At 40.3% G+C, this 26,643-nt stretch overlaps 1 protein-coding gene across 4 annotated transcripts in view; it reads left to right on the top strand.

The window, feature by feature from the left end:
• PCSK5 (proprotein convertase subtilisin/kexin type 5) overlaps nt 1-26,643 on the top strand; it is a 394,890-nt gene that overhangs the window by 268,579 nt on the left and 99,668 nt on the right. Inside the window, exons 21-22 of one of the 4 annotated variants that reach the window (XR_004987160.2) lie at nt 3-449; nt 6,074-6,276. The exons of 2 other annotated variants lie outside the window; for them this stretch is intronic. Coding sequence is in view for 1 of the 2 variants with exons in the window: in XM_036433765.2 (XP_036289658.1) it covers nt 6,074-6,189 (116 nt within the window). In the remaining variant the exon portion in view is untranslated. Of the gene's footprint in view, nt 1-2; nt 450-6,073; nt 6,277-26,643 lie in introns of those variants that run through there. One more of the 4 variants, XM_036433765.2, reaches the window with a different exon arrangement.

Here is a 26,643-nt window from a genome sequence, read left to right as displayed (position 1 = left end):
AGGAATCTCAAAAAGACTTCACAAAGAACTGGGCACGCAATGGCACTGACAGAACATCATTTATGGTCTCATTTCCGTGGAGCATCATAGCGTGGAGCATCATAGGTGACTTTACATTTTCATAGTTTTTCTGATGCATGACGGGTCTGGCAGAGTCAGGCCAGACCCACTCAGGCTCTGTGTCCAAGTTTTTTGACCAGAGTGATTTTCACCACACAACTCTGAGGTGAGAGGATTGGGGGATGGCATCCCCAGGACCACGTATCACTTTTTAATTACCAGCAAGTGCTCTTAAGAGAGGGTACCCTTATATTATATCTGAATATGACCTAAATTTTCATAAGTTTAACTTGAAAACAGAGGGGGAAAAAATTTTTAAGTGATTGACCCAGGACATCTACTGTGGCTTGAAATTTTCACCCATAGCACTTGGTACCAGTCACTTCAAGGTTTGTGATGCTTTAACTACTTTCATAAACCATGATAAGCATAAGTTATGCCAAGTAGCCCTTTGGTAAAGTGGTGTGTCAGGATTGTGGGCAGTAGTGGAAAAGGAACAATAATTTGTAATGAGTCCATTTTCAGGTCAAAGATAGTAGTAAGATGGCAGAGTAGAAAAACACTGTTTGCCTCCACCCACAACCACATCAAAATTGCAACTAAATTATAGAACAACCATCACTGAGAACCACTTGGAGATTAGCTAAACTGAATTGATGTAACTAAGTATATAAAGAAGAAGCCACATCGAGACTGGTAGGAGGGACAGAGACAGAACAGGCAGGTCCCACAATCAGCATGGCTACTATAAATCAGTATGTATATCTTGGCTTCAGAGGTCCACCCTGAGGAGTGAGGAGTCCCAAGGCACTAGTGCCAGGAAGACAAGTCCCCATAACATCTGGCTGTGAAAACCAGTAGGGATTGTATCCAAGACAGATAACGAGCTGCTAGAAACATAGGTGCACAAATCTCAAAGGGCCTAAGCACAAATTTAGCTCACAAACACTTGCGTTGAGCTCCACTGCAGTGGCAGCTCTATCCAGAGATTGAAGTGCTGCCAGATGCTGTAGAGCATGACCAACCCCCCAACCTAGGCTCAGGTGGGCACCCAATTTGAACTCTCCATTAACACATTAAGTGCCCAGCTTGCTTTTGTCTCCTGAACAGAAAGTATAGTGTCAGTGACCACTGACTGGGCACTTAATTTGTTAACCTAGATATCAGATTGCCCTATCCAGGTGATTCCATGGAACCCCATTCAACAAATGGGGTTCTACAAAAGCAGTCTGCCTGGATTGCACTGCAGACTTTCCTAAAAATTTTCAAAGGTCCAAAAATCACAAAGCAGCAGCAGCTAGCCACGACTTGCTCTCTCCTCTTGCTAAGCAGTTCTAAACTCAGCAACAATGGCAGCCAGCCTTGGTTCCAAGCACCTCCCAGCCCAGCACAGGCAGTAACCACCTGCAAATCACTTTGTAGTTCCTACCAGGTGGCCCCAGGCATAGGCAGATGACTGAAGTTGGTCTATATACCAAAGCCTCACCCAAGAGGCCCCAGAACCAATATAACCAGTGGCCAGCTTCAGGTCACACTAGAGCAACACCCAACTAGCTCCTCCAAAAACATTTCCAAAGGGCAGACAAGGTGGGCACCAGGGCCCATTAAAGCAGTTCCCTCTCCATGGGATCAGCCCCTGCACATCCATTTGTCAGAGTAGTCATGACCAATACTCAGACATTCAACCTGAGGGCCAATCCTACCCACTGATGTGCCAATAGCAATAAAGGCTCAATTATTCACAAAACCTAAACAAAGGGAACCAGGCTCAGGTAAGCAGGAGACTGTGCCTCACAGGACCATCCTGCCAGGACTAGCGGAAGTAGCAGATCTACATAATAAGTAGAAATAAACACATGGAGGCAGCCAAACTGAGGAAACAAACATTCCCAAATGCGAAACAGGACATAACTTTAGAAAAATAACTAAATGAATTGGAAGCAATATACCAGAAACAGAGTACAAAACACTAGTTATAAGGATGCTCAATGAACTTAGAGATGAATTTAGGAAGAACTCACCCAAAGAAATTGTAACCACAAAAAGAACCTTTCTGAAACAAAGAATACATCAGAGGGAATCAACCAATTAGATAAAGCAGAGGATCAAATTAGTAACTTGGAAGACAAAGTAGCATAAAACACCCAATCAGAAAAGCAGAAAGAAAAAGACGCTTTTTAAAAATGACAGACAGTAGTTAAGGGGCCTCTGGGGCATCAAGCCTACCAACATGTGCACCATATGGGATACCAAAAGAAAAAGGGATAGAGTAAGGAATTGATAACATCCCTAACCTGTTGAGGAAAATGGACATACAAGTCCAGAAAGCACAGAGACTCCAAGCAATTATATGATGAAGAAATGGATAAATTTCCAGAAATAAACTCTTCTAACACCAATAAAATTGGAACAGATCAATTACTACTACTAACTAAATTCATCAGTAATAATAATTTAAAAAAAGAAAAAAACTCACAGCAACAAACAAAAGTTCTGTACCAGATAGTTTCACAGGCTAATTTTACCAAGTATTTAAAGAATTCATATGTATTCTTCTCAAACTACTTCAAAAAATTTGAAGAGGAGAAAAGACTACCATACTCATTTTATAAGGCTGTCATTGCCCTAATTCCAAAAACAAAGACATTACAAGGGGAAAATAATATAGGCCAATTTCCCTGATAAACACAGATGCAAAAATTCTCAACCAAACAAACCAAATTCAGCAATACAGTAAAAAGATCAGACACTATAATGGTTTTTATTTCTGGGATGCAAGATTGGTTTAATATCTACAAATATATTAATGTGATACACCATATAAGCAAAATGAAGGATAAAAATTATATCACTGGATTCTGAAAAAGCATAGTGGGGATAGAGGGAATATGTACTTAACATAATAAAGGTCATATACTAGTATAACAAACCTGAAAGTTGCTTCTTAAAGATCAAGAATAAGATGAGAATGTCCACTTTCACCACTTTAATTCATCATCATAATTTCACCACTTTAATTGGAAGTCATTGCCACAGCAAATAAAGAAAAGGTATCCAAATTGGATAAGTAAAATTTTCATTATTTGCAGAGGACATAACACTACATAGAACCCTAAAAAAATTATAGCTAGCACAATATCAAATTAATGTTCAGAAATCAGTCACATTTTTATACTCCAATAACTATCAGAAAGAAAAATTAAGAAAATCCCATTTATATTGTACTTGCATCAGAAAGAATAACAATGCTTAGGAATAATTTAACCAAAGAAGTAAAAGACCTGTCCTCATAAAGCAATAACACATTGAAGAAAGAAATTGCAATCTACAGATTCAATGCAATCCTTATCAAAACACATGGCATTTTTCACAGGAAAAAATAATCCTAAAATTTATATGGAACTACAAAAGACCCCAAATAGCCACAATAATCTTGAGAAAGACAATGTTGGAGTTATAGTATTGTCTCATATCAGGTAGCATAAGGGTATATTAATTAAAACATCACAGTACCAGCATAAAAACAGACACACAGAGAAATGGAACATAATAGAGAAACCTACAACTATATTATTAATTAATCTATGACAAAGGAAGCAAGAATATACAATGGGGTGAAGACAGTCCCTTCAGTAAATGATATTGGGAAAACTGGGCAGACAAATGTAAGAATGAAACTGGATCACTTTATTACATCTTATACAAGAATAAATCCAATATAGATTAAATACTTAAATGTAAGATCCCAAACAATAAAACTCCTAGAAGAAAACAGACAACAAAGTCTTTGATACTGCTCTTAGTAACTTTTTTTGTTTGTTTGTTTGATTAATATATCTCCTCGGGTAAAGGAAACCAGAGAAAAGATAAATGGGACTACTCCAAACTAAAGAAGTTTTGCACAGTGAAGGAAACTATCAAAAAAACAAGACAACCTACTGATAGAATAAATTTGCCAATGACACATTTGATAAGGGGTTAACATTTTTTAAAAATCTGAGGAAAATATGGGTAGAGGACTGAATAGACATTTCTCAAAAAAGGACCTACAGATGGCCAATAGACATATGAAAAGATGCTCAACATCACTAATCAGGGAAATGCAAATAAAAGACACAATGGATATTACCTCACACCTGTCAAAATGATTATCATCAATAAGTGAACAAACAATAGGTGTTGGCGAATGTGTGGAGAAAAGGAACCCTCCCTCGTGCACTGTTGGTAGGATTGTATAGTGGTGCAGCCACTATGGAAAAGATTATGGAGGTTCTTCAGAAAGTTAAAATAGAATCCAACAATCCCACCTCTGTTCTAATTCAAAAAGATATATGCACCTCTATGTTAATTGCAGGACTATTTACAATAGCTAAGATAAGGAAGCAAGTTAGATATCTACTGATAGACAAATGGATAAAGATGTGGTCTACACACACACACACACACACACACACACACACACACGAGTATGCAATATATTAGCCATAAAAAAAAGAATGAAATCTTGCCATTTGCAACAACATGAATGGAGCTAGAGGATATTATGAAGTGAAAGAAGGCAGACTGAGAAAGACAAATACCATATCTCATTTATATGTGAAATGTAAAAAAAAACAACGAAGGAACAAACAAAACAGAAACAAACTTGTAGCTACAGGAAACAAATTGAATGTTGCAAGTTGGGAGGGTTTTGGGGATGGGTGAAAATGGTAAAAGGATTTATTGGTACAAATTGGCAGCTATACTAGTAAAAATAGTCACAGGAATGTAAGGTACAACATAGGATTTAGTCAATAATATTGTAATAATTATGCATGGTGTCAGGTGGGTACTAGACTTACTGGAGTGATCACTTTGTAAAGTATATAAATGTCTAATCACTATGTTGTGTACCTGAAACTAATATAATACTGTATGTCAACTAATTGAAAATAAAAAAGGGAATGATCACAATTTTAGAGAGATTACTTATGGAAATGAAGGAAAATAAGCACATGACAGATCCAAGAAAATCAGAAATACTCTTATTCTGAAAGGGGATGGGCTCATGGATGGTCAAAGTATTATGCTTTCTTATGTTATATATTTTGTGTCTCAGATATTATATGTTACAATTATAAAGACCATTAAATTTGTGGGGGGGGGGACAGAAAAACAGTATTAATGACTCAATGGGCTTTTCATTTTTCAAATCACATGGCAACTGCATTTAGAAATGTGCTATTTATTCTTTTTCAACTGTCATATTTCAGTGATTCTAAGACACCTCTTTTACATTTTACCATCTCTGAAATCAGATGCATCTTATAATTCATGGCAGCTTACAACTGCTTTTGCTCCAGCAGGTTGATGTGATATAGTTGTCATTGACTGAATATAGGCACAGAGATGTGTCTAATCAAGTGAGGCACATGGTTACTACTTATGTTGAATTTAATTACAGCTCAAAATTGCTCCGAAAAATTAAACTGTTTTTCAAAATTCAAAGGAAGAGTTATTGCACAGAAACCAAACAGCATGCTATATAAGTTTAGCAAATACTTCCAATAAGCATAAAATTGGTGAGTGAATATTGTGTCATTCACTTAATGAGAAGCATTTTTATCTTGCTAGTAATTAACAGCGATGCATCTTAAATCTGGTGTCTTAGAGTCCGTGAAATATCATATAAATGACTATTACTCTCTGTTCTAGGTAATTCTAAACATAAAGCTCCTTGCTTATGTTATTATTGATTTCTAATTTATTCTTTTTTTTCTAATCTTTTTTTCCTTTCACAAATGGATACCAATCACATTTACCATTGGACTGCAATTATCTCTCCTTGAAAAACAATGCTGTTGACTGAAATCACTTTGGGTGGACCAAATTTCCTCCTTGTTGACTGCTCCTGAATGATCTCTTCCAATCCCACAATCTGCCTCTCTGGCCAATCAAAACCTTCTTCCATGTGTGTACATCATGCTGCTCTCGTCCTCAACTCCCCTCCTCTCTCGCTGACTTCCTGGAAAAGCAACGGAAGAGTCCTGGGCGGAAGGAGGCTTCTGTATGCTAGTGAAAAAGAACAATCTGTGCCAGCGGAAGGTTCTCCAACAACTTTGCTGCAAAACATGTACATTCCAAGGCTGAGCTTCCATCCTAGATTTCTTTGTTCCTGTAGACTTATAGATTACTCCATATTATTATTAAAAAGAAAAAAAGAAAAAGAAAAAAAAAGCAAGCCACCTCTCTCTTTCTTGCTTTCTTTTTTTTTCTCTCTCTCAATCTGTGCAGGGAGATGGTGAACTGTTTTGTCAGAACTTAAATGGAAAAAATAATAATAAACCTACAACAAGCCTACCTTTTATAACTGGGTGTTTAGTGCTAAACAGCCAGAACCACAGAGACAGTATTGTATGACCAAAGCATTTTGATGCCAAAATTTGACGTTAAAGTAATGATTTGATTTCCTGCCCTGGTTTTGAAGGTCCATTTTTTTTTTTTTCCCCCTTTTGCGTTTACTTGTTTCCCCTTTGAGACACCTAAAAAATACCTTTCAAAAAAGTCACAAGAGTAGCCATAGATCAAAATGAAACAAAAAGCTCTTACATTAGTCATTTTTCATGCTGGAGTCCATCACTGGTGGAAACGGCAGGAAACTGGACTTAGTAGGCCAGTTAGACCATCCTGCCGAGTTGTGCTCAGAGTCATTTATCTTTGTGTGTGTGTTTTTTTTTGTTTTGTTTTTGCATTTGAGCATTGATACTTTCCACACATAAATTACTTCATTGAATTATGTGGTTTTGGCATTGTACTCACTTGATAAGTCTGTTCCACTGGTTTCATCAGATAGACTTGCTGCTACTTACTGGCTTATCCATTGTAGACTGGGCGATTTTACACACAGCTGGTCAAGTGGGATTGCACTGCACAGTCAGATTGGTGATGGACGGCATGCAAAGTTACACAAACAGCTGAGACTGATCCAGCTCCCCCAAATCCCAAGTGTTCACTGTGTAGGCCCTGCACAATCTCTTGGTGCTATCTAGCCATTACCCCCATAGCATTTTTCTAAAGGCCACCGTCAATTCTGTTTGTTGTGGTGGAAAGCATTTTGGATGTGATGCAGGAAATTTCTTCCTGGAGTCAAAAGTTTCTAAAAGGTCCTGTATTTTTTAAGAAATAGAGTTGATTTAAATAATATTTAAGCTCGTGCCCAAGTTGGCTGGGCAGCATTTTTCAATGGTGCTTATTAGAAGTTTTTTCATCTTCTCACTTTCAGAAAATAAAACTGGAAATTGAATATGGGCGGCATGATTGTACCCTCCTGGTTCTGCTATTTTCCCCATCTTCTGTCCCTCTATAACTGTGCTATGATACACCTGTATACTGAATGTCATTGAGATCCTGTTTTCTTGGAGATATCTTCACTGGTTTTCTATGACTTTAAACACATCCTGGAATCTAGCAGACTGAATTATGCGAAAACTGTTTTGGATCAGTGGTAAGAAATTTGGAAGCCTGATAGATCATTTTACCACTTCTGAGTTTCTCTTTTTAGGAGAGGATAGACTGATATCAAATTTCCTCATTTTTCATATCAAAGCTCCCTTGGTGACATTTGCTTTGGGAGTGACCAGCCATTTTACAGACTTTGTTTTTACTTACAAGATGTCACTGGCCTCACAGATGAGAAGAGGAATGATATCAATATAGATTCTCCTAGGAAGGAGCTGGGAAGTGGATGCTAAGATCCCCACCTAAGGAACAAGTCAGTTAAAAACCTACCTTGAAAATATTCATTCCTAGACATCAAACTTAACATCCAACACAAGGTGAATAATAACTAAATAATCTAATGACCTTCCTAGTTAGCACTGTAGTATACTGAGTCATGTGTTGATTCATAAGTGACTAGGGAATTAAGTGATTTGCTGAGCAGTTTTTCTTTTCATAATAATGCAGGCCCTTCTGACCTGAAGAAAGTTATTCCTGGTTATGGCATCTAATCTTATATATAAAGGCACAGTCTCTAAATGGACAAATATAAGCACAACCTAAGCAAGGTCAAGCAGATGGGAAAATCAGATTTGCCTGCAAAGGAATACATATAACTGAACCATTCAATAGTATTTGGGGCACAAAAGTTATTATGATAGAAATGATGTCTGTGTTCTTGAACAAATAACCATCGCTATGAGAGCCAAATTCACTGGGGTCCACCAAAGTGTGTTCTATTTCCCACTGACCATGCAGGCGCACATTGTGGAAATACTGGTTTAACTACTAGTGTGTTACTGCCTCGTTTATCTACAGAATATTATTAACTAGAACATAATGCTTTCAAAATTTAAGTTAATGTTATATATTATGTATAAAATATATATATTCATAATGAGATATATGTAATGGATAGAACAAAGTTTGGAGACTTAACAAATGCTCTAACCTTCTAGAGACAAAAGCCCTATCTTCTGTTCTCTTTTGTCTTCTTATTTTTAATTAGTGACCCATTGTTAAATCCAAATCCACTTTTACTGAAAAATACTGTACATGTGTAAAATGTTCAGTTGTTTTTTTGTAAAATATAGTAGAATGGTTGTAATTGATACTGGCCAAAATCAATGTTATTCCATATTTTATTTTTTCTATTAAATTAACCTAAGTTCCTGTTTATTTGATCTGTCCATACCCATGTGTAAACATCTCTGAGAGGGTGAGGTAATGAGAGACTTCTCTGTTTCCACATAGAAGCTGAACATGAAGAAAAGGGCAGAGGGAATTGAGGTAGCTAAATAAAGTTGGAAGGGAAGGGTGAGTAGATGTGGGATTTGAAAAGAAGGGGAAAAGTGACAGCAATATAAGAAAGTACAAGTTCAGGTTTGGTCATAAATGTACTTCAAATTCCATTTTTAGAAAGGTTGCAAAAAAATCTATAAAAGCTTGGTGTAGTTTCTGTTGAATTGTGCAGATACAATCTCCAGGTATGGGCCAAACTGCTGTTTCCCTGACTTCCCCAGGGTGTGAACTACTGCACTCTCACCAGTGATGCATGGGCTGGGGTCCAAGGGGCAGGGCACGAGTTGGTGGTGAATGTGAAAGCTGTTAAAAGATGGCCTGGTATCACTGAATGATATCCTGTATAAAACTGACAGCTGTAATCCTGGATGCCTCAAAGATGCCTTTGTCTAAAATCTCCTGTGTATGCCTTGAGGTAGGACTTAATTTTTAGAAAAAGAAGAAACTACAAAGGATTCCAGATGTTTCTGAACTCTGCTTGAGTTCCTGTCTTAGTCTTGAAGTGAAATTCAATGCCCTGTCTTCTGTAAGAAGAAATGAGATCAGCAAACAAATTGAGTTCCAATTAGTGGTAAAGATCTGGAGATGCAACAAGGTGTAAGAATGAGTCTCTCCCATGGTGAAGTCTCATTATGGGGGATGAGGAGAAACTAATCTTATCACCATTGTTAAGAGTATATACCTACTCATATAAATATACCCTCTCTTCTCACAAAAGCTCCAAAGCAGAGGTACATGTATTATCCTGTTTACAAATAAGAAAGCTGGACTTGAACGAAAGAAACTAAGGTTACAAAGCCAGACTCAATAAAAATAAAATTTAACAGTAACACAATTAACAGTAAGTAGTGAATTCTAAATCTGAAATGAAATGGAACACTAAGTTACTAAGTTCAGAGAGGCAGAAATTCCTTTGAACTGATTGGGATGAGAATTCTAGAGTAGGCGAAAGTAGAATTGGGTCTTGAAGGCTGGACTTACCTAAGCAGATGGGAGGAGTGCAGGAAGAACATTACCAGCAAACTTTTTGCATAAGAGATGTTCTGGGTAACAGGTGACTTATTTTAATCTGAATAGCCCATGGCTACAAAGGACAGTGAGTCAACATTTAATGGATTTAGGCAAAAAGAAATCTACATTTTTACATTGCCAAAGACAAATCGTGTTCCCATCCTCAACTCCAGCACTCATGGAAGGCCTTGCTAATAATGACCACTATCATCAATTTTTCTTCTCACTTTCCACCCCAGCATCGGCTTATCATCATGCTGCTGATTTCTGTCAGATACACTTTGCCACTCAACAGTCTACCCTTCATTTTAAGGAACACAAAACTTGAATACTTAGTAGAGAAGGGGAAGTGATTGTTGTAACTGCCAAATTACAGTTTCTCAGTAAAGTGATCAACACTTGATGGACATCTGAACATGGAAATATGCAACACACCTTTATCCCCTCATGTAAGAGGAATATCATGCAGCTAAGACGTAAGTCCACATGCATTCTTAACTGACTGCAGCTTGATGAACATGGAGAAAACTGGTGGCAATTTTGAACTGTGGTCTGGCCAGTTCAACACTCCCTCCTTTCATCCTTTAATACAAAGCAAAGAGTACACAAAGGCTAACTGCAGCTTGACCTCACCTAGCCCAAGCTCGGCCCTGGCCCCAAACTTTATACAGAAAGTATAAACCTGCTTCTCTTGCCTGTTGACATCCATTTCCAAATATTATTTTTGTAGCAAACCCATAACATCTGAAGTTTGCAGAATACTTTGGAGCCATTGATAAATTTAACAGATCATAGCCAAGATGGACTTAATTTCACCATGGCTTGTTAAGAGGTAGTGCCTCGCCCCTAGAAACGGGGCTGTGGTCCATATATAATGTCTCTTCATCATGAGAGAAGTCTGGCCCAGAGTCAATTCTTAGGCAAGAAAGATGCAGTTATGTAGCATCACTAAGTCTCAGAGGGCCAGACTGGGACTGGGAAGGTCAGCAGTTCCCACTTTCTACCTGCAAGAGACCTACAAGAATGTGACTATCTTGTTCCTGAAGGATTATTTTACAAGGTCTCTCTGAAGGGCCATTGTTTAGGGGCAGTTGTTGATTTTTATCTGGCCAGGGGTCAGGGAACAAAAGATATTTGGCATCCCACTTCCTAAAAATTTTTCAGAAACACTCCCTGAGGCCTGAATTGTAAGACCTTTTTGCATCTTAGAAAAGAATACATAATTTTAAGACTACTGTGTTTTAAGTTGACACTAAAACTGCTTAATTTGCTCCCCACAAAAATGAGAGGTCTATAGAAATTAACTTTCTGATGCAAGATTTATAGCAAGTAAGGAGGGTTGCTGGGATTTGAGCCCATAGCATCAACCTGCACAACACTGCCTCCTTTTTTAAGAATGCCAGAGAAAAATCAAGTCTATATTACATATGTTGTAAGGCAGAGGGTAAGTTTTCTCCCAGGTCCAGAGAGAAAGCACATTGTATCCCTGGACTTGATTTTCTCTGCTTATAAGTTCAAAATAATGTGTCCATAAATAAACATTGAGTCCCTGTCATATACCAAGCTCTGAGGTGCTTCTTATCCTCTTCAAGCTTATAGACTAATGGGGGACACAGACATAAAAACCCGTGGCTATAATATGAAGCTATTTAAGTGTCTTAAAAAGTGCATAACAAGTATTGTTGTCAGTCCAGAAGAGGAAGCTCACCTTACCAATTAAGTCCCAAAAATGTCCCAAAGCTTTCCAAGGACATCCAATGATAGCCGAAAAAGAAATAGAGTTGCCTTTAAAATGAAAAGTTAAATATTTTACAACCTACAAAATGCAACATGTCAAAGTAGTCAATTTCAACTCAATTTTAAAGATTCACATACTGTTATATTTAAGGTAAGGTAAAGGGGAATTTTAATCTGTTTGATATGAAGTAGGACCTACAGAGGTAGAAGAACCTAGGTTCTGTTGAAATCATAATATAACCCTGCAAAAGAGGGAGAAATTCACTAATCATGCTGAGACTTGGGGGAATATATATATATTCTATCTAATAAAGAGGGAATCTACTAATTGACCCTCACACAGTTTCAAAGATGATGGTGCCCACAGCTAATAGGGAGGGACTATGCTAATTGTCCCACATTCAAAGATGCAGTGCCCATAGCCAATAAGGAGGGCATATGCTAATTGACTGCTGTGCCCATAGCCAATAAGGAGGGAATATGCTAAATGACTTCCCCTCCCTCGAAGATGGCAGCACCTACAGCCAATAAGGAGGAAAAATGCTAATTGACTGTCATGCCCTCAAAGATACTGGTGCACACAGCCACAAGATGGCAGTGCCCAGTCCCCTTAGCCCTGCTGGGGTCTTGCCACATGCCTTCCTCCAGAGTCCCCTAGTCCCCTCAGCCCCACAGCTGCTCAGGGCCAGATGACGCACAGGCATGCCTCAGATGGCTGCCCAGCCACCCAAGGCTGCCCAAGGCTCAGGTAATCAGGTCCAGACAAGGCTTGCTCTGCCAGCAGTGGCAGTAGCAGAGGTGTGATGGGAATATCACCTTCCCCTGATCACCAGGTCACCACCCACCCCTGAGGGCTCCCGGACTGTTCTAGGGGGCAGGCCGGGCTGAGGGACCCTCCAGTGCATGAAAATTCACACAGTGCATGAAAATTCATGCACTGGGCCTCTAGTGTGTGTGTGTATTCCTGTTCTCTTTTCTTAAGAGTCCCACTTATAGATTCAAATAGCTAGTTGACATTTCCCTTCAGATGTTAATTTTGAAATGCCTGTTAGGCATGTCCAAAATAGACTTTAGACTCCCCAATGACATAAACATTACTATCATCAAACATCTGCCATCGTAGTAAATGGCATTACAATTCATTCATTCAGTTGCTCAAAACCTAAGCTTATTCTTTTTTCACCCCCAAATCCAATCCATTAGCAAGATCCCATCAACCGCACCTCCACTATATCTCTCTAAACAATCTACTCCTCACTTCCTAGTTGTAATTCTGGGTCAGACCGCCATGTTCATCCTGGACTGCTGCAGAAGCCTCCTAACTAGGCTCCCTGCTTTTCTTCCCTGCCTTCCCTCTTTTCTCTCTTCTCCCTTATCCATTCTCCACATGGATAGCAGATTTCGCTATTAAATGGATTTTAATTTGCTATTAAAAATACAAAATCAGATTTCGCCTCCGCCTATTTACTCAGAGCAAAATCTGAACTCCTTAACTGAGATCTTCTGATCTCTTCTCATGCGCCTTTCCCCCTTGCTCATCATTATGTTCTAGTCCTACCAACTTTCTTTAGTTCTTCAAACAAAAATGACTTGTTTGTGTATCAAGACCCCTGGTTGCCTTTAACCTACATGTCTTAAAAATCCACTTCCTTACAAAGCAATTCCCTCCACCACTCACTCCACACCTGCCCACCTTTTTTGGACTTTTCATAGCACTTATCACAACATGACATTTTGTGGTTCATTTAGTTATTTTTTTAATCAATCCCAAGATAACATCAGTACCATGAGAGCTAGCTAGGGCTTTGTCCATCTTGTTCACAGCTTATCTTTTATAGTGCCTCAGAATCAACTCTTTTTAGAAAAGCTAACTGATTTACTAAAAAACCCTATCAAGTCAAGTCATGGCCTACTGCCAACGTATTCAGGAAGCATTCATTCAGACAGAATGCTGAAGAGGTCGTACTTGCTTCAGTCCCCAAGAGAGTGATAGCTACCTTGAGCCAGCTAAATGAAAGGACTAGGTACTAAGCAGAAATCAGCTATCAGATGGGCTCACAGAGGGAAGATAGCCCAGAGCTTCTTTTCACTGCTATATTCATGGCTAGAGCAACAAATCTGGGAAGCTTCCTGTCCCAATATCAAAACAGAAATAACAACAACTCCCATTATGGAGTATTTCCTATGTGCTAAGTACTGTGCTAAATGCTTTCTAAGGATTATTTCACTCAATACTCCCAATAGCCTAATTTTACTCTCTTCCTTACAAATAAGGAAGCAGATGGGGTAAATGCCTAAGGCACCTCAGTAGAATATTTGGGATTAATTTGAACCCAAACAATTTGATCAGAGTTTTCAGAAGGAGAAATACAAGAGCTAGGAAGATGTCTGTCAAAACAACCTTCAGATCATGACTATGGAGCTGCATCAGGATTATAGTTGGCCCTCCAAATCCACAGATTCAACCATAGTACATTTTTTTTTCTTGTCATTGCTCCCTAAATAATATAGCATAACTACTGACATAGCATTTACACTGTATTAGGTATTATCAGTACCCAGAGATGACTTATATGGGAGAATACAAATCAATTTTGATATCTGCAGGAGGATCCTGGAACCAATCCTTCACAGATACTGAGGGACAACAGTGTATGTATTTTAGCTGATGATATCTGGTACAAGGAGCATGCTGTCGCTTGTGAATAGAGCAATGTCCACTCAGGCTTATATACCATGGCCATAAACGGCTTTCTGTGATCAAGCTAGGAGTGGAGATCAATATTATCATAAACATTAGTCTCGACCAATGAACCACATGGACAAAAGGAATCAGAATGGAACCAGAGAAATGAGGCAGTGATTGTTAAAAAGTAAGGATGTGATGCTTTTTTCATGCTAATTTTTCTTTGTCTGGGAAGCCATCATTTGCATTCTCTAGCCCCAGATGAAATGAGGAAGAAATAGAATGGAGATACAGAAAACATGCAAAAACATTACAATGCTGAAGGTATCACATAATACAAATTCTGTGAGCTTCTTTGACAAATCTGATAAAACAAAATTCTTTCCAGGTTATATTAAACAGGATTTTTCCTGCCACCTAAATCATAACTGTTACAAGCCAAAGTACCAATAAAATTTAAGGCTCTTTCTTATGTATAGGAATGTGATTTTTAATTGACTTCTGTAAAAAAAAAAGCCACAAATATGACAGAAAGCATATTTCATTATTATTATTGATTTTCAGAGAGGAAAAGGGAGGGAGAAAGAGGGAAAGGAAGAGCAACTTCAATATAAGAGAGCAACATAGATCAATTGCCTCTCGTATGTGCCCCGACAGGGGATCCAACCCACAACCTAGGTATGTACCCTGACCAGGAATCAAACCTATGACTTTCTGGTGCATAGGACAGCACTCCAATCAACTGAACCATTACCAGCCAGGGCAGTAGGAGTCATCTTCTCTCCTACTCCATCTGATACATCAGCAAGTCAAGATAATTCTACCTTCAAAATATGTCTTGGATCCATTTGTCCTCTACCTTTCCTGCTTTTGTCACATCCTGGGTCAAGCTACTTCTCACCTGGGCTATTGCAACATTTCCTAATTAGTGTCATTTAATATACAACCCTTGTGTACACACTCCACATGTCTTCACCTTCTTCCTACAATCTATCTACACAGCAGCCAGAGTGCTCTTTTTAAAAATTCAAAGCTCACATAAAACTCCACTATTTAAAACCCTCCTGTAACTTCCCATTTCACTTGTGATAAAGTTGAAATTCTTTTCAATGGCCATCAAGCCATGGTCAATCCACACCTCTAAAGCCCATTTCATGCCTCCCTTCATATTTTCCAGCCACAATAACTTTCCCCAATATATCTATTCTGCTTTGTGTCTTAGAACTTTCTCTACTTTGCCCTACTTTAATGCTATCCCACTCCCCATCATCTACATCTGGCTAACATTTACTTATTACCTACACATAGCTAACATTTATTTATTACCTAGGCCTCAGTTTAAATATCACTTCTTCATTTCTAGATCCTTCTAGACAATGTTAGATTTCTTCATAGAAGCTCTCATGGAAGCTTCTACCTTACTTTAATATTAATTACATTATAAATAGCTTGTTAATTGTAGGAATATTTGTTTGATGTATATAATTCTCACTACAAAGTTTGCTGCTCCATGGGAGGCAAAGTCTGTAAATGTCTTATATCTGATGAATCTAGTAAATGTCTCTTAAAGTATAAGTACTTGATAGCTCTCTGATCAATAAACGAGTAAATCAATGAATAAATAATTGAGTGAATAACTAAGTAAATGACAGGGAGGGATAGCCCTGACTCAGATATTGGGACAACTAAGTTCTAATTTGATTCTGTGTAACTTCAACCTGATTTATCCCCAGAGCCTCCAGAAAGAATGCAGCCTATGACACTTTGATTCCAGCCTTGTACTAATAAAACCTAGAGCAGAGAAGCAGTTGAGCCACACTGTACCCTGACTCTGACCTACTGAACTTGAGATAATAAATGCTGTTTTGTTAAGCCACAAAATATATGATAACTTGTTACAGCAACAATAGAAAACTAATGCATATTAGTTTATCTTCATTAACTCCTGCTGAAAGGGCAGGTTTTTAATTACACATGTAAGGGCCCTCTTAATCTTCTCCAGAAACCCTGGAGGATAGGTGCTATCTTTGTGCTTTCCCCCTGCCTCCCTCCAAGTGCCTGGTATTTTGGGGGAAAGTACTTGTACACATGTTGAAACCTGGTTATTTTCTGAGTACCACCCAAGGGATGCCTCTAGATCACCTGGCTCTAGCAGCCTAGTGGGACTTATGAATTCAAGTCTCACAAGACTTGTATATACAAGGGTGGGCAAAACTAAGCCTACAGTTGTTCACATGAAAAAATATATAATACAAGAATAAACTGTTTTGTGTACTCATGACTAAAAACCTACTTTCGCCCACCTTTGTATTTGCATATTTTAAAAGCTGCTGCCTGAGCTTTTAAATCTCAGGCCAGGCTTTTGAGTCTGGCTTCAGTTCAGCCTGAATCCAGGTGCTGACTGAAATCCTCCCCTTTGTGACACCCCTGGCACACCCTAAACTACTAGAATCCATTAGAAGTAAAATAGGTTGCTTAAATAATCACAAAATATTGAGAGAGAACCAAAAGCTAGGGCAGGGTTGAATAATAAGGTTCATCCCCTACACAAGGCCACTCATTTCAAGACTGGGAGAGGTAGCTGTTTTATCATATGCATAGAAACCAACACAGAAAGTTAAGAAAAATGAAGAAACATAGAAATATGTTCCAAATGAAAGAAAATAAAACATCAGTAAAAAGTTCTTAATGAAATGATAAGTTATTTACCTGATAAAGAGTTCAAATATGGTCATAAATACGCTCAGTGAATTCAAGAGGGACAGGGAGGGAAATGAACACAAAGAGACAGAAATATAAGAGAGTACCAAATAGAAGTCACAGATAAAAAAATACATAACTGCAATGAAAAAAATCTGGTAGAAGGGTTCAATATCAGACTAGATGCAGCAGAAGAAAAGATCAATGAACTCAAATACAGGATTCGCACTCACCCAATAGCATCAGCAAAAAAAAGAAGAATGAAAAAATATATATAGATAGCTTAAGGGACTTGTGGGACCTCATCAAGCTGACCAACATTCACCCTATAGAGTCTCAGACAAGAGAGACAGAAAGAAGCAGAAAACATATTTGAAGAAATAATGGCTGAACTTCCATAACCTGAAAAGGGAAACAAATACCCAAATCCAGAAATCATAGAGGGTTCCAATTAAAATAACTCAGAACTGCCTACTTCTGGTCAAGATGGCAGTGTAGGTGAATTATATGCTTAACTCCTCCCAGAATTACCCAAAATTACACCTAAATTATAAAATAACTATCACTGAGGACATCTGAAGACTAGCTGAGCAGAATTTCTTGAACTAAGGATATAAAGAATAAGCCACATTGATACTAGTAGGAGGGGCAGAGACATGGAATGGGCAAGACCCACATCCACGGTGTGGCCATTTAGAATCAAGAGAGGTATCTCAGCTGTGGAGGCCTCCCCAGAGGAGCAAGGGCTCCCTGTGCCACACTGGTCTCCCCAGGTTCCAATGCCTGAAAGAGGAGTCCCACACCATCTGGCTGTGAAAACCAGCAGAGATTGCATCTGAGAAAGACAAAGGGCTATGGGAGACTGAAACATGCTGCTCTTAAAGGTCCAGAATACAGACTCATTCACTAAAAACGCACTCATTCTAAGCTCCAGTTTAGTGGCAGCAGCCGAAAACACACCAAGTACATACAGGGAGAAACTATATTGACTAACTACAGGAGGAGGGCTTAGGGCAGGGGCTGGGGCATCTCTCTCCAGGGACAGAAGCCTTGCTCCTTTGGTGAGCTTTCCTTTCATCAACACAGGCAAGCACCAAATCTGTGCCCACCACTGATCTGCTTTACACCATTCACCTACCCTGCATCACTTGTTGGCATGTCAGTGGTTGACACTTAGGCTCGACTGTGAGGGTTAACATGATGGTAGTTAACAAGGGGGTAAGTGAATGGTGTAAACCAGATGTTGAATGGTGTAAACCAGATGAGTTGAGTGATTCCCTGAGACACTCAACTCACCCAGCTGGAGCCTCTTACAGCAGTGCCTCCTGCAATAACAATAACAAGCAACCTGTCTTGGATTGCACTGCAGGCTTTCCTCAAATCTTTCAAAGGTTCACAAACCCCATGCCTTGTAGCTCTTGCTAAGTGACCCTCAGCCCAGTACAAGCAACAACCAGTCTCAACTTTATTTGTAAATAAATAGCCCCAAGCCTGATTAAGTGTCAGACACTCTTGACCTGGAATGCAACTTCAACTAAGCATCACACCTGGCACAAGTGACAGCTAGCCTCAGCTCACAGACTGGTGACCACCAAAGAGTCCAAGGGGAAGCTGGCCTTGGTTCACAGTGTGTACTCTTCCAAGCGCTTCCAAGCCTGGCACAGGCAGCAATCAACCTCAGATCATTTTGTAGCTTCTATACCAAGAGGCCTTAAGCGTGGCACAAGAGGTGGCTCACTATACCAGAGCCACTCCACGGAGGCTGCAGACCCAACACACATACTGGCAGGCTAAAGACCACACCAGAGCACCATCCAACCAGCTTCATAAATGACACACTTAAAAGGCAGATTCAAAGGCACCACAGCCCCACCAAAATGACTCTAACTTCATGGGGACAACCCTGCATAACAGCTCATACACTACCATCGTGTTAACCCTCACAGTTGAGCTAATTGTCAACCACTGACATGCCAACAACTGACGCCCAACTGCAACAGGTGGGCACACATAATCCACACAGGGGACACCCCTAGAGACCCCAGCTTAGATGACCAAAGGAGATTATGCCAGGGGGCTCTACAAGGCACCTTCTTCATAAGGCTATTCAAGACAGAGAGATGTAACAGTTCTACCTAATGGATAAAAACAAACACAGGGAATTAACTAAAATGAGGACACACACAGAAGTCCCAAATGAAAGAAAAGGACAAAAACCAAAGAACTAAATGAAATGTTGTTGAGCAATCCACCTGACACAAAGCCCAAAATACTGATTATAAGGATGCTTAATGAATGTAAGGAAAAAATAAACTCAGTAAGATAGAAATAATAGTATACCCTCATGAGATGTTACTGTGTTGCACACTTTAAATCACTAAAAAAATGTTCATTGGATTGTTAAATGTTTCTAGCTACTCTTGTGTTTATATTATATTAATGTATTAACTCTATATATTCCCTCACCTTTTATTAAACACTTTCTATGTGTCAAGTATTGTGCTAGGCACAGGAGATGTACTATAGAGAGGAATCACACCTGTATGGTTTTATACTGTAATAGAGATAGGTAAGTACTAGGCAGAAAATTCCCCGATGTTCAGCATGTGTTATGAAGAGAGGCCAGAGAGGAAATGCTCTATGCCTTCTACAGGGACATGAAGAAATAGGTTGTCAGCCCTCTGGCTGGAGGGAGGAGTAGGACAGAGCTGGAGAAAGGTCCTGGAAAGTGACAGGAAGAAGTGAAACAGCCCAGAGCACCTAGAAGGTGCCAGTTTTATCCTATTGGGGCCCTGGGTGCAAGGAGTTGGGGGGCAGTGAGAGAGATGAGCTAACAGCGCTGGCTGGTGTCTGACTGCTCACTGCCCCTTGTGCCAGGTGAAGGATCTGGACTGTGTCGTGTGCTCAGGGAGCCACTGAGAAAGAAGTTTACCAGCTTTCTTCAAAATCCTTTCCCCAGGAGTCATGGAGCACCAGCAGGGAACCCTGGAAGCTCAGGCCTCCTGGCAGATAGTTAAATAACCAACTCTTTGCAGAGAGTTCTGTGTGAAGTGGCTTCTTTAAGCACCTCTTGCCTTTTCTTCCTCATCCAGAAGCCCCTTTGTTATTTATATTTTCAGATTTTTATCTTTAGAGCCTCACACTATAGCAAGCCATCATCTCCCTTAGGATCTGTCAATCTCCTTTTTTTAAGTTATTCACTCCTAAAAATATTCTTGTATTTTATTATATCTCACTTAATCCCCTACTTGTGATTTTCTTTTATGAGAATGTTCAAAGGGTAAATTTGCTGTATTAACTATTGTGCTTTTGGCAGAGCCCAATCACTCTGACTGCCTGTGCAGTATTTTTCACAGCCTGGGGAGTTTTGCTGAAAAGAGGATTGATGATAGCTGGGCTGTGACTTTAGTTGATAATGTCTGCTTTCTTGGATGCACAGTCCCTGGTCTGCTTTGTCCCTCCATCCCGCCTCCTGAAACATAGCATAGTCACTCTCTAAAGTGCTTTTGTCAACTGATACCATCCTCTCCATGAACTACAATGAATTGGCAGTACAATTCTGTGCTGGAAAGACATTTTGCATTGAAAATTGGATTCACAACAGGCAATCTGCCTGGGGACCACATGTCTAGGAAAGCAGTCATTTTTAACTAAGGATATTACAAGCCCAGATAGACTAGGACTGGTGTACTCCTGGAAGCAAAATTACTGTACTGCATGTTGGTAATTAACCTTGTCAACTAACTTCCAGAAGGACTACTGCCTAATGCACACACTACCTTCTTGTATTCTACGGCTTAGGTCCCATTATATTCTATGTGCACCTGCGTTCCCATCACTGAGCCTCACCAACACTCCCTGATTTGCTTGCCCTCTTCCCCTTTCTTTTCCACAGCATTTATTAGCTTCTAACCATATACCAGTACAATTTACTAGTTTATTACCTCTACCTCTTACACCATAATGTAAGCTCCACCAGGGAAGTTATTTATAGTTTGCCAACTATTATATCCAAAAATTCCTGGGCTATTACCTGACATGTAGTATGTGCCCAATAATTATATGTTGGATGAATTAATACATTTCCATGGAGCTTTCAGATACCAATGACTTTTTTCCCCACACCCATGACTCCAAAGATGTCAACCAAACATATTTACTAAATGTTTTGACCACTTTTTCATATGGCAAATAATGGTCCAGGTCAAGGGAAATTATTCCTGACCTCAAAGTCCCATGGGAGAGGCACACGTGGGCAGAAATACCAGTTGGAACGTAGGAAAAATTGGAAAAATTAGAAATATGTACAAAGTACAGTGGAGTACAAAAAAAAAATCAATTCAGCTGCACTGTGGTATGGTAAAAGAGACTCAGAAAAAGCTTGATAAGGCAGCAACTTTAACTTGTAAATAATGAATACAAGTTTTCTGGGAGAAAAGAAAAGGGATAAATCCAAAGCTAATAGATTTTCTAAGTGAGAGTATGCATGATAGGCTGGAAGTCTCTAGGTAATACTAGCGCATAGGGATGTGACTTAGTCTCTCCCCCACACCTCCTGCAGATCAACTTTGAGACAAAATTCAAGTGCAAGAGGTTTGTTTGGGAGATGAAAGAAAGTGCCAGTGGTAGAATGGGAAAGCAAGAGATGTCAGCCAATAAAGGCTACGCTAGAAAGCCAGCTACCATGGAGAGTGACGAGCAGGAAAATGAAATAGAACACAGGCCTCAGAGTTCTCACTGGAAGGACAATGGATCTGTAGTCTTCATACACCAGATCCCCATCCTTGGTGGAGGAAAACTCCTGGGAGTCAGGTCCCTGGTCCTTCCGGCCTGCCATGCGTGTGACAGAGCAGCCTTCCTAGGTACTGGAGAAAACCTCATTCTAACACAAGCATACACACTCCCTGGACATTGGTTTCTTCACACTGACGTGGCCTCAGGATTGTGTGGAGCCTCCAGAGAACCTGCTATGGTTCATAAGGAGAGTGCAGGGGGGAAGGCTAGAGATGGAGGCAAGGGCCAAATTTTGAGAACTCTTTACAACTTGCTCCTTGGAGTTTTATTCTGTATTAAGGGAGCAATACTGGAATATTTTAGGCAAGAGAATAGGATAAAGTCTGAGTTTGAAAGAGGCCACTCTCGTTAGCACATGTGTCAAACACAAGGCCCGCGGGCCAAATCTGTCCCGCCAGGCCTTGCAATGTGGCCCGCACCACGCTGTCATCACTGCACTCCGCTGCGTTTCCATCACAATGACAGTTTATGACTGTTCAGTAAACCATTCGGCCCGCGATTTAGGCTGGATTTTAGATTTTGGCCCCTTCTCTGATTGAGTTCGACACCCCTACGTTAGGGGGTGGGTGAGCACAATAGTAAGTCCAGGAAACCAGTTAGATACACTTATCACATGGGATGGGAAAGACTGGGCTAGAAGTCATGTGGTAGTGGTAAAGATGGAGATGAGGAGACAGAACTAAAAGATGTTTGGGAGATAGAATTGACAGAAATTGTGGGGAAACAGATGTGGGGTGGGATGGAATACAGGATGAGTTCCCTGTGCTGGCTCTCTTGACTAGATGGTGGTGGCACTACCCTAGACAGGGAGTATAGGAGGGACATCAGTACTGGAGTAAGATAAGTCTTATCGGACATGTTGAAGTGGAGATACCTGCAAAGTATCTAGGTAGACAGCCTAATGGGCAGTTTAAAGGATATTAAACTCACCAGACAGATCTGTACTGGGGAGAGCTATTTAGGAATAACACTTTACAGAAGATATATGAAGGCAAGGAAACCAACAATTCCAGAATAAATAGCTAGAAGTTTATCACCTGCGATGAGTTAGTCAAGTGTTACTACCAACATCATTTTAGTATCAAGTCCTTTGCCAACTTAGACATGGCATGATTTCTATCATCTCTAGGTACTCTTTGTCTTTATTTCCCTCTACATCTTCCCCAAATCATTTCTTCACCCTTGGCCTAGTTGCACATGACTAGGGAGAAGATAAATGGTGTGATTTGGGGCAAGCTGTGTAAATTCCCATTGTCAGCTTCTTCATCTATAAAAAGGGGATCTCCTATGTGGAGATGATCTTGTCTACTAGTCAACTGAAGAAGCTGAACATGAAAGACATCAACCTGAGGCTCTTATCTTAGCAGACACTTTCCCTAGTTGGTATAGGACACTGCTCACTCAGATGCTCAGCACTGTCTCCCCTGCATGAATCTTTACCTGCCGGTGCTAGTTCATCTTTTACTTAAGACGTAGAATGGTCACAAAATGCATGTACTAGTAAGCTGCCGAAACCACTGTGATAAGAGCCCTTGGTAACAATTTACCTTCGTTCTGCATGGGTCTTACTCTAAGTGTACACAGATGTACGACTTTTCTGCCAAATAGTTATCCTGGCCAAGAACAGGATCGTCCCTTCACAGGAATGCGTAGGTGATGACATTTCTTTCACCATCTTGGCATCTAAACATGACACTCGATCTGGTAACAATGCACTGAGCTCCCAATGGTTTATGGCACAGCTCTAGGTGGAATGGGCTGTGAACGCCTACACTATTTCACTCCATCCACTCTTGTTACATGTGTGTCAGAGAGAGAACACAGCCACTTGATGCTGAGCAGGCCCCAAAGAAACAGCCACTGTCAAAATACTGCCTGTGGCATGTATACAAACATACAGGGCTATGCCAGGAGCCACATAGTTTCAAAACATCTGCCAGATCATTCCAACTGCTTCCCTTACATTCATAAACCATCATTCCTTTACTCGCTCAAGTTCAAGTCCATGGAATTGACACCTCTTTCTCCACTCATCCCCTGTATGCAGGCAGTCCTTATTTATCAATAGCATTAGTAGTCATTCCTATTTAGTGGATGTCAGGCAAACCCTGTGCTAAGTGTTTGTAAGTACCTTATCAAATTTAGTTACAACTTTCTGAGGTAGGACTATTTTTATCCCATCTTGCAGCTATAGAAATGTGGAGTAGAGAAGAAGGAGCCCAAATCACAAAGCTAGAAAATGGCAGAGCTAGAATTTGGGTGCAGTTTCTCTGTCACTAAACGGCACTATTTTCCCTCCTGTGGTGCATTAATAATCCTATCTTTTATTTATGAGGCATTCTGAAGTTCACAAAGCATTCCCACGAGGCATATCATGTGATCCTCCAAACAGAGCAGAGGACTAGGCAAAACACGTCATCCCCATTTTCACAAAAGTGACTAAGTCTCAGAGTGAACCTGACTTGCTCACAGCCACTTGTGTCTGAGTCTTAGACTCAGATCTTTTGTCTCTTTTCATGATTCCCATAAATATCATGTTCTTCATCAGAGCAGATGTTTCTTTGGAATGACCAATGTGTGAAATTTACTAGAAGGCCAGTTTTGGTTTTCTACAAAGACATTTCTCATAATCAGAGTTTTCCTAAAGCATAACAGGAGGGAATGTGTTCTCTGTCCCTTTCTGTTTTCATTAAAACACTGGGCTATCCCTGGACCAGAAAGCCATAACTATGCCCAAGCCCCAGGAGAGGGGAGGAGGGGGGCAGTTGGAGTAGGTGAGTTCTAACACCCATCCACTCCTCAGATCCTGTGACTGTTTTCTGGGAACCACTCTATCTTCCTCATTTTGGTTGCAGTAGCTCTATCCCCTCCCTCCTGGCTCACACCATCTCCTAGCTGACTTCCTGGACTGTCCCTTCTAACCCAGCCAGTCTCCCTTGATCAGGGTTATCTTCCAACACAGTTTTTCCCATTGATAATTCTCTTCCTAAATCTTCATGGCCCACTTTGGCCAACCACACCTATTTGATAACTGTCTGATATTTCTTGGTTTCTCTACATCCTTTATACCAACTCCTTTTTCATTTCCCCCACACTCAGTTTCTGCTTCAGTCAACCCAATCATTAACTTGAGTCACACAGACATCATACCTATTTCCTCTGCTTCCTTTGTTCCCCTTTCCTGAAATATTCTCCACTACCCCCCTTATCCTTCTAGCCATATTCCCAGGTGGTCTTTTTTTTTTCAGGCCTACGTCAATTTTATTACAATATAACAAAACACACAATTTTAATGAATATTGTAGTCATGCAGTGAGGCAATGGGACACAAAAGATAGCCCTGCCCTCAGGGAAAGGTACAATCAGCTGTCCTGTGCAATCATTACATTTTAAACACTGGTTCTACATTGGCTTATGTTCTTTGTATTTTACGTGAACTGATTCTGTCTCATAAAAGGTAGCCATCTCCAACACAGCCTCTCGAAATGGCCAGCAAGCAATAGTTACAGCTCCCATGATTCAGGTGTCTAGGATTGTATAACATCCCCTTATCCCCATATTCTCACACACATACACATATGTACCTGCAACCCACCAATTATTTGAATTTCCAGCATAGTGAAAAGGGCACCTAGCATTTAAAGTTATTGAGGCCTGGGATAATCCCATCTTTGTGGGAAAAGGAGTGCTGCAAAACCTGGGTTCAAGAACTAAAATTTGAAGTCTGAACTCTTTGGTTTAAGTCCCAGCTATGCTACAAGCTGGGCGACTTTCATAGGTCACTTATTATCCCACTGCCTCAACTTTGTCAATAGAAAAATGAAGATGATAGAGAACAGCTGTACCCATCATCAAACTTTCCCCCATGGGGTTATTATTGTAAAGATTAAGTGAACTAATACAAACACAGAATCAGCACAATTCTTAGCATATGGTCATCACTGAAAAAGTATTAGCTATTCTTACTATCACCAACATGGTGACCTATGTGACTGAAATTTCTTAAGTGTCAGTGTCCTCATCTTTCCGATGAGAGTAGTGCTCATCTCCATAAGGGCTCTGAGCATTGACTGTGAAAGCATGGAGAAAGCACCCAGCTCTCCCAGAAGAGGTTCCTCATCTTTGACCCAAGGCCTGGACTTCTAATGCCACATGATATGACATCTTTCTCCAGCATCTGCTTCTCATAGCAGTTTCACATGTCAGTCATTCCTGCTACCGTAGTAAGTGCTTATTTTTGTCCCATAGAAAATATTGGCCTCTTACAAATTCAGCTTTAGAAAATTACAACCTAAATTACACCAGATGATTGCATAAGCAAAAGACCGCTCAAGTTCCCCGAACCTGCCGCCAGCCCCTGTGTCTATGTTGGCCAACTATGAACTGCAGAAAGGAACTGGCCCTCCCTGGGAGGGTTGGGGCCCTCAGCACATCACAGCATGTAAAATGTGGATAAGATGACTGTCAAGAGCAGCCTTGAAAGCAAAAAGGAGTCAAAGCAGGTCAGACAGCTGCTGGAGGGAACTTAGGAGGGAGGAGAGCCTGACTCACCAGCTCTGCCTGTGGGGATCATGCAAAAGGGTTTCCAAGAAGTGCAGGCTTCCCAGTCCTGGACGTTCGGCCCCACCTCGCAGCCTAGTAGGTGCAGCCCTAAGCCATGGGCTGGGCTCTGAGAGCCCAGGGCTCCTAAAATGGGGTTGAGACTGGTTGCCCTGGTTGCCTGCTCTCTAGAAATTATGCTGAACAGCCCTCCCCGACCTGGGACAACAGTTTAACTAGTGCAGGAAGGCACGGAGGCCCCCGCGGGAGACACCCAGGGTCTTCTGGGCTGGGCTATGGAAAATAAAGTCAAGCCCAAAGGAGGAACTTCGAACTCA

Source organism: Pipistrellus kuhlii, unplaced genomic scaffold, assembly GCF_014108245.1.
Source record: "Pipistrellus kuhlii isolate mPipKuh1 unplaced genomic scaffold, mPipKuh1.p scaffold_m20_p_12, whole genome shotgun sequence".
Taxonomy (NCBI): Eukaryota; Metazoa; Chordata; class Mammalia; order Chiroptera; family Vespertilionidae; genus Pipistrellus; species Pipistrellus kuhlii.
The sequence above is the reverse complement of the archived record's forward strand: the minus strand, read 5'-3'. Positions and strand labels throughout refer to the sequence as shown.